Raw genomic sequence first — 13,357 nt, 5'->3', positions numbered from 1 at the left:
GCAATATGTAACAGTATTATATTACATGGCAGGTTTGAATTCCTGTTTGATTGGATATTCATCACTGAAATTAAAACAAATAAACATGAACCAAGTTGATATAATCATCACATACACAGAAAGCTCAAACTTTCATGGAAGACTTCCTATAGTAAACCTTTTTTTCGTCACTTGTATTTTCAATGCTTCCGTACCTGTAGATTTCCAGTCATTGCGCTAACACTAGTTAGCATTGGTTCGCGAAACTACCGCTAATGTCCTTCATACTGCACGCAGAGACATACAAATGGTATCCTAGAGTTCAACTGATGCAAGAATCTCACAGTATCCCTTAAATAGTATTTTAATTGACATGATTAAAGTAAATGATGATATGATTATTTTTTAAAAACGTGTTATTGAGGGAAAGTTAATAAGATTAGCAAGAATATGCAAAACATCTAGCTTTTATTTGCTTCAAGTGGGGTTGGGGAGAGGAATTGGAACCACATTCAATATAAAGCATAAGGGCAAATTCCTAATTAGAATTCAAACTGTAGTGAAATTGAAAAACACAATCTCAGCTTCATCAAACTATCCCAAAATAATCAAGACTCAATAACTATGAATACGAACAATACATTATTTGGAGATTATTCCTATTTTTATGAGACTATAATGACCAAAACGCAACACTGTCATCTTTGCCATATGATATATACTACATTGATTCTTATCATGGTCACTGTTCTAAAAAAAATACAATTGAGGAACAATTCACCCTTTTAATCTCGTTATTTTTCTCACCTCACCTTCTTTACGTGCTATGTTGGTTAACACAGCTCTACTTTTTATGCTCTAGCACCAACACTTGAACACACAACAATTCAGAGAATGAGGAACCTTTTGAAAAAGAAAAGAATGTGCCGGTTGAGATAATCAGAACTACAGTATTGGTAACAAGTACAAAACGACAATCAGTCCCATTAAGTCCTCAACTCCACAGGAGTCATAACATGTGATCCAGTTGTCTTTTGCACACCAAATCATCTAAAATCCGGGAACCACTGGTTGATAAATAAATAGGCTTCTGATAACAAATGGTCCAAGTCCCTGTTGTCATTGCTAATTCAATAAAGTGGATAGCGATTAATGAGGGCATATGTGATTAATGAGCATTTTGCCAGCGTGAGGGCCAGTCGTTCTCCATCCAGCGTTGCAGAAGCCGCAGCACGTCAATGCGCTGGTAGACCCGGCAAAGTTCGGTGAGCTCAGTGACGGTCTTGTGGTTGTTGCGCAGCAGGAACTCTTGTGTGGGGCTGTGGCACATAGAGCCCTGGGTCCGGTGCTCCAGCAGAGTCAGCTCATCATAGCTCATACCCCAACGGCTCGCAAAGTTCTTCCAGTTCTTGACAGTGCAATGATTTGGATCCAGTTTAAGACGCAGTAAGTCAAGCAAGTCGTTGTCATCCATTAGGTCACTGATCTTTGGAGGTGGAGCTGAGCAGCAGCACTTCTCACATTGGTTGTTCAAGAACTGCAGCTCCTTGGGGAAGTCTAAGGGGTAGGGATTGGGGCAAAGGAGAATGGAATTACCAACAGCCTTGGAAATATACAGTCCACATGAAAATGATTAGTCTACTATTTTGGTACATGTACTGTATGCAAATGTAATGCATCTGTCTTGAAAGATGTGTTGCTATAATCTATCTACAACATGTGCTTGGAAACGTTGTTCAGGGGTATAGTATATATCATGATAAAATGAAAATTACCTGGTGAGATGGAGCCTGTGCAGATGCACTCTACACCATCTTCCACTGGCTGTACGAGGTTGGATAAAACAAAACATTACATTCAGTTCTAATTATAGAGAGGAATTAACTACGATATGATTGAGAATATCTTACAGCAGTGGTTCCCAAGCATTTTATAGTCCTGTACCCCTTCAAACATTCAACCTCCAGCTGCATACCCCCTCTAGCACCAGAGTCTGCGCACTCTCAAATTTTTTTTTTTGCCATCATACAACTAATAATAATCAATATTTTAGCTCTTTATTTAACGATCTTACATATGAAACCTTATTTGTTCATCAACAATTGTGAATAACTCACCACAGGTTAATGAGAAGGGTGTGCATGAAAGGATACACATAACTCTGCAATGTTGGGTTGTATTGGAGAGAGTCTCAGTCTTAAATCATTTTCCACACACACATGCTAGTGAGGGCCGAGAATTCACTCTCACATAGCTCACTCAGGGGCTTCGCTATGTCACATTTGACATTGTCCGTAAGCTTGAGATCATTTGCACACAAAAAATTATACAATGATGGAAAGACCTGTGTTGTCCTTGTTAATGCAGACAGAGAAGAGTTCCAACTTCTTAATCATAGCAACAATTTTGTCCCGCACATTGAATAGTTGCGGAGAGTCCCTATAATCCTAGATTCAGATCACAGGCGAGAAAAAACATCACCCAGATAGGCCAGTCGTGTGAGAAAATGGTCAGTAAAAAAAACTTTAAGCTTGTCTCTCAATTTAAAAAAATGTGTCAATTCTTTGCCCCTTGATAACCTGCGCACTTCTGTATGTTGTAAAAGCGTTACATGGTTGCTGCCCATATCATTGCATAGTGCAGAAAATACACAAGAGTTCAGGGGCCTTACTTTAACAAAGTTAACCATTTTCACTGTAGTGTCCAAAACACCTTTCAAGCTGTCAGGCATTCCCTTGGCAGCAAGAGCCTCTCGGTGGATGCTGCGGTGTACCCATGTCACGTCGGGAGCAACTGCTTGCACGTGCATTACCACTCCACTATGTCTCCCTGTCATGGCTTTTGTATCATCAGTACAGATACCAACATGAGCAGCAGCTACGTTTGGCTACATACGGACCATTAGTGTAATTCCCGCGAGAGAGTAACGGTTAATGTGATTGGATGTTAATTATTTGACTAGGCTACCTGTATTTGACATTGTGTTGTTATTTCGCTGAACACTAGATGGTTTAATTAAATGTTTGGCAGTGAAACGAGGCTGCTCAGGCGAGAAAAAAACCTCACCCAAATGTATTGTTGGAAAATATACATGGACTGTTTGAAAATGTGAATAAATAAATAAATAAAAATGTTTATATATATATATATAAAACATGTGAATCACATTTTTATTTGGAATACCTGCCTTACAGTATTCTAATTGATAGTATTAAAATAACACAACCTTTTTAAACCAACTCATAAACCTTTTCCTATACGGAAACAAGCGATCATTCTCACTCATTAAAACGGTCTTGTGGTTTTGACACCAACCACTAGTTCCAGTTACAAAGGCTCAAACATTACAGACCAGGTCATGACATTTTCAGATGCTGTCTTAGCGGTTGGAGTTATCTTTAGTGATCTACAGTTTACAGGAGCATCCTGTCAAGGCTCATCACCACATTTTCACATTAATATGAAACTAACACAAAGAAACTACACTATCTCAGTGTAAGTGAGCCCATCACCCACCTGTCTTATTCTGTCTGAGAGAGGTGTAAGGTAGCCAGGTGGCATGGACCTCAGCTGCAGTGTCACTGTATCTGGAAAGGACAGATCGAAGGTATAGATGAATATTGTACTTTCTCATCAGAGGCCCTAGAAAGGCACATCAGTTGTGTGAACAGATGTACTGAGCTTAGAGCACCTACCTTGAGGTTCTGTGACTTGGACTGGATAGTTGGACTTCAAGGACTAAGAGACACAAACACACATGTTCAGCTTTGCTATAAAATGACACTGATGGATTCTGATCTTTATAATGATAGAAATATTTGAAGACAGAGAGATAGCAATTAAAACACAAACTGTGGAGAAAAATTATACTCTGTTTTGGATAGCAAAAAGTGGCTTGTTGCAACTTGCTTCTATATTAGTCCCTGGGCGTAAGAAATCCCAGCATAATGTACTCAACTATGGTTAAATTACTTTACATGGCTATTTTCTGAAAACATGGCTTTTCTCAGTCTACTCAGACTGAAGAGTTAGCACTCATTTTGTTCTATTCTTTTGAAATTAGAAAACGTTCAATTAAATTCAGATTGTACATTTCTTAACACTAGTTTGTTTCTGATGATAGACGGCCATACCATTTCTGCCATGAAGCTACTAGTATCTGTGTCCTCCACTGGTTCAGAGATTATTCTATCTGTCAAGACAAAACAGGGATATTACATGAAGAGAACAATGGAAAGGAACATATTGCAGATGTTATATATAATGATGGCTGATGGAAATGATGGAATGCAGTTTTTCAACAAAGCAAATATCAGAATGAAGAGGATACATTAAATCTGAAATTATTGATTGTCCTGGGTCTTGATATAGTGGACATGGACACACATGGATGAGTTGCAGATGTACAAAGCCCTCAATTTTGGCTTTAAAACATACAAACTGACAAAATATAGGAACACCAACATAAAGTGTCTTAATAGGGTGTTGGGCCACCATGAGCCAGAACAGCTTCAATGCACCTTGGCATAGATTCTACAAGTGTCTGGAACTCTATTGGAGGGATGCAACACCATTCTTCCACAAGAAATTCCATTATTTGGTGTTTTGTTGATGGTGGTGGAAAACGCTGTATCAGGCGCCGCTCCAGAATCTCTCATCAGTGTTCAATTGGGTTAAGAACTGGTGACTGAGACGGCCATGGTTTACATTGTTTTCATGCTCATTAAACCATTCAGTGACCACTTGTGCCCTGTGGATGGGGGCATAGTCATGGTAGCCAAAATAATGGCCTACTCAGTATTTTTATACATAACCCTAAGCATGATTGAATGTTAATTGCTTAATTAACTCAGGAACAACACATGTGTGGAAGCACCTGCTTTCAATTTACTTTGTATTCCTCAGTTGCTCATCTTTACATTATTTTGGCACTTACCTGTACCTCTACAAGGTCATTCAGGCTTCCATCAGTCTGCATCATTGTAAGGCTATTGTATGAGACCTGAGGGCTCCAAATAAAGAGCTGCTCTGACTTTTCTGGCCTTTCTTAGGTTACATTCCATGAAGCTGACACTCACTTCGGCTTAGATGGGAACATTGGGTTTGTAAACACATTCAAGTGAACTAAAGACCATTTCCTATAGCTACATTAAGTTAGTGACACAGTTGAAACTGTGCCAGGCAAAGATCTCAAATGAAAACACGTGGGTGGACTCACTTCCTCGAACCAGAGACAACATTTTCAGGGTTTTCTCACATTGGTGATGTGAGCAAACATATACACACAAACTGATGCAACGTATCCAATTTTACCACAGCAAATGTTATTATAATGGAGCTGTAAGGTCACTCACACCAGGGGCCTGTCAGTCTGTCATTGATTGACCATATCACCAACAAGAAGGGAAATTTAGTCAAGATGTCAAATAACTACTAAAACACCCTCACGAGTTTTGATTGAACAAAATGATTTTCACATATTCTAGTCATAGATCACGGTCCAGAAACTGTGATAATTTCTAGACGTTGAGTTGACGTGGGAAAAGAGTACATTTTGCAGTATTTTCTGCATATTGTCATATTGCAGTATTTTCTCAACTGTTTCCTACATGATTATGATGACAGTGAGACAAGAGAGGACCTGCCAGTTATCTCTCCATATGCCAAGCTCTCAGTAAGATCAATAACAGCAGAAGAGTTAGTGATGTTTTATGCAGTGTCACTGTAATAACCATGTAATTGCTGTTGCATACATTGAGACTATTTCTTTCTAGGCCTGCGGTTGCACAGAGTTATGTACAGATCCTTTGGTAATGCATACTCACTCTACCTTGCTCCTTATTAGTTCATGCAATGCTGAGACACATCAGCCCCACATCCCCTACTCATCAACTATAAGCAGAAACCCAGCTCATCTCAGTATTGTTTCTGCTGCACAGGGAATGCAGAGACATGTACCTACTCGCTCAGGAAAAAGTTCAAGAGATGAAATATAAGCCACATCATAATAACGTTAGATCCCTCGAGGCCATGATTCCACAGAGATGAACCTAGATTTTCTCCTTTTTGACCACCCATGCCTTTGCTGCTAAGATAAGTCAAGTTTTTAAACATTTAATCAGATCGTGTAACGGTGCATTTGCTCGGCAGTGACAAAGGCACACAAATGGCTTGAGATGAATGGCGTGCTGACGTGCTAATACCTAACTCAATCCATGCAGTTTCTATCTCTAACACAAAGATGGACAAATGCCTCGTTGCCTCGTCTATGCACGGTGGATTATTGAGGGTTGTGTGTGTGTGTCTGTGCTGGAAAACTCAAGTTCCACCATGCTCAGCACGAAAAATAAGTTCTGTGATTTGTTGAGTGAGATGAGGCGTACTTTGCTGACCTAAAGCCTTCGGCTGCTGTAAAGGCTTCAGCTACTGTAAAGGCCTTGGCTGCTATACTAAAATTGACAACGCAATAGTAAGAAATAATAGAGATCTTGTTCTTCAAGACATGCTGATGAGGACAACGTTTCAGTATTAAAAAAGCAGACATTTTTATGAAAGAACCAGAGCATTGTGCAGCAGTGGGGTATTATTGTTCTGCTCATTCAAGTGAAAAGGCATCCTCAAGACCCAACAAATATCTGTTCAAACAGATCACAGAGTAAATGTCATTCATTTGCATGAGCTCAAGGGGTAAGCTCACATTTTCACACACCAAAACAACCATTTATATTTGCAAACATTATTGATTAACCATTTAAAATCATTATAGATTCACAGTTAAAACCAAACATAAAATGTGTGGTTATATTTTTTACAACATTGACATTTAAAAACACAGTAGCATAGCTTACCATTTAGGTTTGATTCATCAGGGTGTCCAATGTCTCAAATTTGAGATAACAGTTTAATGCTATGTTTAATCACATTAGTACAGTTTGCCATAGCCTTGGCCTACCCTACTCACTTTTATCACTGACAGAATTTTATATTTTCCAACTCCCACACACCTTATACATCCACTGAGAGCAGGAGGATTAGGAGGATTAGGAAGGGGAGGACTATCTTCCTCAGTGAATTTCATAAAAATTAAAATAGTGAAACATTTAAAAAAGTTAGCCTTTTTAGATAAAACTATACTAAATATATTAATGTCACCAAATAATTGATTAAAACACTGTTTTGCAATGAAGGTCTAGAGTAGCCTCAACAGCAGATAGCTTCCGTCCTCCTCTGGGTACACTGACTTCAATACAAAACCTAGGAGGTTCATGGTTCTCACCCCCTTCCATAGAATTACTCAGTAATTATGACAACTTCCGGAGGACGTCCTCCAACCTATCAGAGATCTTGCAACATGAACTGACATGTCCACCCAATCAAAATATCAGAGAATGAATCAAGTACTGAAAGCATAAGCTACAGCTAGCACTGCAGTGCATAACATGTGGTGAGTAGTTGACTCAAAGAGAGAGAAGGACAATTGTTGAACAGTTTTGAACAAATTAATTTCTTCCAAAATTAAGGAGAAGCGAGAGAAAGAGCTACGTAGTTATATTTGGTTGTATTTTGTCTTACTTTCACTTAGCTAGAGAATGCAGTGAACTGTGTTTGACTGTTATTTGGGGCATATTCATTCCGCCGAATCTGTTCAAAAATATTTCTTAAACAGAACGAAACTGGGATAAAAATACCTGAATTTGTCCAATAGAAATTCACATTTGCAACTGTTGGACTAATGATTACTCCCTAGATCAGCTAGTTGCAGGCAAGAGTGTGCAAGGCAGTATTGAATGTGTCACTGTCTGTCACCTTGATTACTCAAAATTCTCTGTTGTAAACTTTCATTCCTAGGCTATGTAGTAGCAACCTTGTGATGGGTACAGAGAAATGTAAAGTGTCATGTAGAAGCCTAAACCTATCAATCTTACATTGAGCTGGGTGACAGGGTCTATAGACAATCACACACTACAAAGGGAAAACCACCCACGTCTTGCTTCCGGACATTAGCTTCAAGATGTCCACCATTGTTCCTGTACCCAAGAAAGCAAAGGTAACTGAACTAAATGACTATTGCCCTTTAGCACTAATTTCTGTCATCATGGAGTGCTTTGAGAGGCTAGTTAAGGATATATATATATATATATATATCACCTCTACCTTACCTGACACCTTAGACCCATTTCAATTTGCTTACCGCCCCAATAGATCCACAGACGATGCAATCGCCATCGCAATGCACACTGCCCTATCCCATCTGGACAAGAGGAATACCTATGTAAGAATGCTGTGACGATAGCTCGGGAACCTGGGTCTGAACCCCGCCCTGTGCAACTGGCACCTGGACTTCCTGACGGGCCGCCCCCAGGTGGTGAAGGTAGGAATCAACCCCTCCACACACGGGCCCCACAAGTGTGCGTGGTCAGCCCCCTCCTGTACTCCTTGTTCACCTATGACTGCATGGCCATGTACGCCTCCAACTCAATCATCAAGTTTGCAGACAACACAACAGATTACCAACAACGATGAGACAGCCAACAGGGAGGAGATGAGGGCCCTGGGAGAGTGGCGTAAGGAAAATAACCTCTCACTCAACGTCAACAAAACAAAGGAGCTGATTGTGGATTTTAGGAAAAAGCAGAGGGAGCATGCCCCTATCTATATCGACAGGGCCGCAGTGGAGAAGGTGGAAAGCTTAAGGCCAAAAAGATCATCAAGGAAATCAACCACCCGAGTCAAGGCCTGTTAACCCTGCTAACATCCAGAAGGCGAGGTCTGTATAGGTGCATCAAAGCAGGGACCGAGAGACTGAAAAACAGCTTCTATCTCAAGGCCATTAGACTGTTAAATAGCCATCACAAGCCAGCTTCCACCCGGTTACGCAACCGTGCACCTTAGAGGCTGCTGCCCTTTACACATGGACTTGGAATCACTGGCCACTTTAATAATGGAACACTTGTCACTTTAATAAATGTTTAAATAATGTTTACATACTGCTTTAATCATCTCATATGCATATACTGTATTCTATTCTACTATATTTTAGTCAATGCCATTCCAACATTGCTCAATCTAATATTTATATATTTTTTTAACTCCAGTATTTTACTTTTAGATTTGTTTGTATTGTTAGATACTACTGCACTGATGGGGCTAGGAACACAAGCATTTTGCTACACCCGCAACAACATCTGCTAAATACGTGTATGTGACAAATAAAATGTGATTTGATTTGAATGGAATATGAATGACAGCCAGCCAATATACTGTAATAGAAATAAGGCCATGCTCATAATTTTTTAAAATCATCCTCCCTCATCTTAAACTGCACCAACCGCCACTGACTGAGAATAAGGTGCAAGTCCCTTACAGTCATTGATACAGGAAGGTTTTTTTTTATGTTTGGGGAAATGCCAGTTGTGAGAAGAGAACATTGAAATGGAACCAATAAAATGCAAGTTCTCTGTTATGTCAATACATTCTTACAACTAAGATGTGGAAATATGTATTAATAAAAAAGTTCTTATAGCCTACATTTAAAAAACAAATCAAAAGGACATTCCAAATTTACAGTTAGACTGTCCGTTTGTAAATTAGTAGGTTGTTCAAAAAGCACACAACCCACTGGGGAGAGACGTCATTCAACGTATATTTTTAACCCACATTTCCCCGTTAGGCGGTCATTGTAAATATGAATTTGTCCTTAACTGACTTGCCTAATAAAGTAATGTGTTGGGTGAAAAACTACGTGTATGTCTTTATACAAATTAAATCAGTTTTCCACGTTGAATTGTTTGTTGTTGAAATGACGTGAACACAACGTTGATTCAAACAGTTTTCGCCCAGTGGGAAGATGTAGATTCAAACATGCGTTAAGGATGACATTCATCCACAACCAGTAAGAAGCCTATAGATAACATACAAGAGGACCATAAACGACATATCTATATAATTTAAACATTTTAAATAAAAGTGTAGACTTACCGAATGGCTCCTTAAACGCCTTCAAGCTATTCATCTTGACACAAATTGACGTACACATAAGAGAAAAGTCCGTTGCACCTAATAGTAAAATGACAACGTCTGATAACAAAATTGATGCGGAGTGGCGATACCACTTCGGCGACTGACTACCCGAGACTGAGCTGAGGGGGTGGGAGGTTAAAGATGATGTAATGATGATGATGCTCAATAGTAGAAAAAGTTCAGACTTCAATCATATATGCCTCTTCTCTGATCAGAAGTGTCTCATGTCGAGCAACTTCCCGTACACAATGGAAGACATGTCATGGAGGCCGAAAGACCTGTCTGGAGATTAACCATTTAAGTTCCGCCATTACTACATGACCCAATAACTTTCCTTAGCCGAGGCGATGCTATTGAATACTATATAGCCAAGGAATTATATACAGTCGTGGCCAAAAGTCGAGAATGACACAAATATACATTTTCACAAAGTTTGCTGCTTCAGTGTCTTTAGAATTTTTGTCAGATGTTACGATGAAATAATGAAGTACAATTACAAGCATTCCATAAGTCTCAAAGGCTTTTATTGACAATGACATGAAGTTTATGCAAAGAGTCAATATTTGCAGTGTTGACCCTTCTTTTTCAAGACCTCTGCAATCCGCCCCTGCATGCTGTCAATTAACATCTGGGCCAAATCCTGACTGATGGCAGCCCATTCTTGCATAATCAATGCTTGGAGTTTGTCAGAATTTGTGGGGTTTTGTTTGTCTACCCGCCTCTTGAGCATTGACCACAAATTGTCAATGGGATTAAGGTCTGGGGAGTTTCCTGGCCATGGACCCAAAATATCGATGCTTTGTTCCCAGAGCCACTTAGTTATTGTTTCCAGATGCACACACACCTGCCTGCTGCCATTCCTGAGCAAGCTCTGTACTAGTGGTGCCCCGATCCCGCAGCTGAATCAACTTTAGGAGATGGCCCTGGCTCTTGCTGGACTTTCTTGGGCGCCCCCTTCTTCACAACAATTGAACCGCTCTCCTTGACGTTCTTGATGATCCGATAAATGGTTGATTGAGGTGCAATCTTACTGGCAGCAATATCCTTGCCTGTGAAGCACTTTGTGTGCAAAGCAATGATGACTGCACATGTTTCCTTGCAGGTAACCATGGTTGGCAGAGGAAGAACAATGATTCCAAGCACCACTCTCCTTTTGAAGCTTCCAGTCTGTTATTTGAACTCAATCAGCATGACAGAGTGATCTCCAGCCTTGTCCTCGTCAACACTCACACCTTTGTTAACGAAAGAATCACTGACATGATGTCAGCTGGTCCTTTTGTAGCAGGGCTGAAATGCAGTGGAAATGTTTTTTGGGGGATTCAGTTCATTTTCATGGCAAATAGGGACTTTGCAATTAATTTAAATTAATCTGATCACTCTTCATAACAGTCTGGAGTAATTGCAAATTGCCATCATATAAACTGAGGCAGCAGACTTTGTGAAAATTAATATTTGTGTCATTCTCAAAACTTTTCGTGACGACTGTATAGTGTACAAGTCAACATTTTGGACACACCTACTCATTCCTGGGTTTTTCTTTATTTAGACTATTTTCTACATTGTAGAATAATAATGATGACATCAAAACTATGAAATAACACATATGGAATCATGAAGTAACCAAAAAAGTGTTAAACAAATCAAAATATATTTTATATTTGAGATTCTTCAAAGTAGCCACCCTTTGCCTTGATGACAGCTTTACACACTCTTGGCATTCGCTCTACCAGCTTCATGAAGTAGTCACCCGGAAAGCATTTCAATCAACAAGTGTGCCTTGTTAAAAGTTAATTTGTGGAATTTCTTTCCTTAATGCGTTTGAGCCAATCAGTTGTATTGTAACAAGGTATTTATTTTTATGTTTTTATTTTATTTCACCTTTACAACTGCGACCTGGCCAAGATACAGCAAAGCAGTGCGACAAAAACAACAACACAGAGTTACACATGGGATAAACAAATGTACAGTCAATAACACAATAGATAAATATATATACAGTGTGTGCAAATGTAGTGAGATTAGGGAGGTAAGGCAATAAATAGGCCATAGTGGCAAAATAATTACAATTTAGCGTTAACACTGGAGATATATATGTGCAGATGATAATGTGCAAGTAGAGATACTGGGGTGCAAAAGAGCAAAAATAAATAACAATATGGGGATGTGGTAGTTGGGTGGGCTATTTACAGATGGGCTGTGTACAGGTGCAGTGATCAGTAAGCTTATGAACACTTCTTCCGAGGCCTCCAACTGCTTTTAAATGCAAGTAAAACTAAGTGCATGCTCTTCAACTTTGCTGCCCGCACCCTCCTGCCCGACTAGCATCACAACTCTGGACGGTTCTAAGTCGGAACCATCCAAAGTAGTGATGCTAGTCGGGCAGGCAGGTGTGGGCAGTGATCGGTTGAAGAGCATGCATTTAGTTTTACTAGCCTTTAAGAGCAGTTGGAGGCCACGGAAGGAGTGTTGTATGACATTGAAGCTCATCTAGAGGTTAGTTAACACAGTGCCCAAAGATGGGCCACATGTATACAGAATGGTGTTGTCTGCGTAGAGGTGGATCAGAGAATCACCAGCAGCAAGAGCGACGTCATTGATAGATACAGAGAAAAGAGTCGGCCCGAGAATTGAACCCTGTGGCACCCCCATAGAGACTGCCAGAGGTCCGGACAACAGGCTCTCCGATATGACACACTGAACTCTGAGAAGTAGTTGGTGAACCAGGCGAGGCAGTCATTTGAGAAACCAAGGATGTTGAGTTTGCCAATAAGATTGCAGTAATTGAGTCGAAAGCCTTGGCCGGGTTGATGAAGACGGCTGCACAGTACTGTCTCTTATCGATGGCGGTTATGATATCGTTTAGGACCTTGAGTGTGGCTGAGGTGCACCCATGGCCAGCTCGGAAACCAGATTATATAGCGGAGAAGGTATGGTGGGATTCGAAATGGTTGGTGATCTCTTTTTTAACTTGGCTTTCGAAGACTTTAGAAAGGCAGGGCAGGATGGATATAGGTCTACAACAGTTTGGGTCTAGAGTGTCTCCCCCTTTGAAGAGGGGGATGACCGCGGCAGCTATCCAATCTTTAGGGATCTCAGACAATACAGCAGAGAGGTTGAACAGGCTAGTAATAGGGGTTGCAACAATTGCGGTGGATAATTTTAGAAAGAGAGGGCCCAGATTGTCTAGCCCAGCTGATTTGTAGGGGTCCAGAAATTGCAGCTCTTTTATATCATTAGCTATCTGGATTTGGGTGAAGGAGATGCAGGGGGTGGCTGGGGTAGGGGTAGCCAGGTGGTAAGCATGGTCAGCCTTAGAAAAATGCTTATTGAAACTCTCGATTATCGTGGATTTATCGGT

The 13,357-nt window shown here is 40.2% G+C and overlaps 1 protein-coding gene across 1 annotated transcript; it reads right to left on the bottom strand.

Annotated features, from left to right (window-relative positions):
• Positions 1-430: 430 nt before the first annotated feature.
• Positions 431-10,288, bottom strand: edaradd (EDAR-associated death domain). Its single transcript, XM_024424725.2, has 6 exons — positions 9,958-10,288; positions 4,113-4,171; positions 3,675-3,717; positions 3,496-3,566; positions 1,755-1,803; positions 431-1,536 (listed from the first exon to the last, which is right to left on the bottom strand). The coding sequence occupies exons 1-6, from the start codon at positions 10,013-10,015 to the stop codon at positions 1,148-1,150; spliced, it is 669 nt and encodes a 222-aa protein (XP_024280493.1). The 5' UTR covers positions 10,016-10,288; the 3' UTR covers positions 431-1,147.
• Between the last annotated feature and the right edge of the window lie 3,069 nt (positions 10,289-13,357).

Source organism: Oncorhynchus tshawytscha, linkage group LG06, assembly GCF_018296145.1.
Source record: "Oncorhynchus tshawytscha isolate Ot180627B linkage group LG06, Otsh_v2.0, whole genome shotgun sequence".
NCBI classification, from domain to species: Eukaryota; Metazoa; Chordata; class Actinopteri; order Salmoniformes; family Salmonidae; genus Oncorhynchus; species Oncorhynchus tshawytscha.
The sequence above is the reverse complement of the archived record's forward strand: the minus strand, read 5'-3'. Positions and strand labels throughout refer to the sequence as shown.

What these genes read in the sequence shown, in the direction of transcription:
- edaradd (XM_024424725.2), bottom strand. Translation starts at nt 10,015, where the DNA reads ATGTGTACGTCAATTTGTGTCAAGATGAATAGCTTGAAGGCGTTTAAG. An exon ending in TCTCAGACAGAATAAGACAG is followed by an intron (nt 1,804 to 3,495) that starts GTGGGTGATGGG and finishes AACCTCGTACAG; the next exon opens with CCAGTGGAAGATGGTGTAGA. An exon ending in CACAGGCTCCATCTCACCAG is followed by an intron (nt 1,537 to 1,754) that starts GTAATTTTCATT and finishes CCTACCCCTTAG; the next exon opens with ACTTCCCCAAGGAGCTGCAG.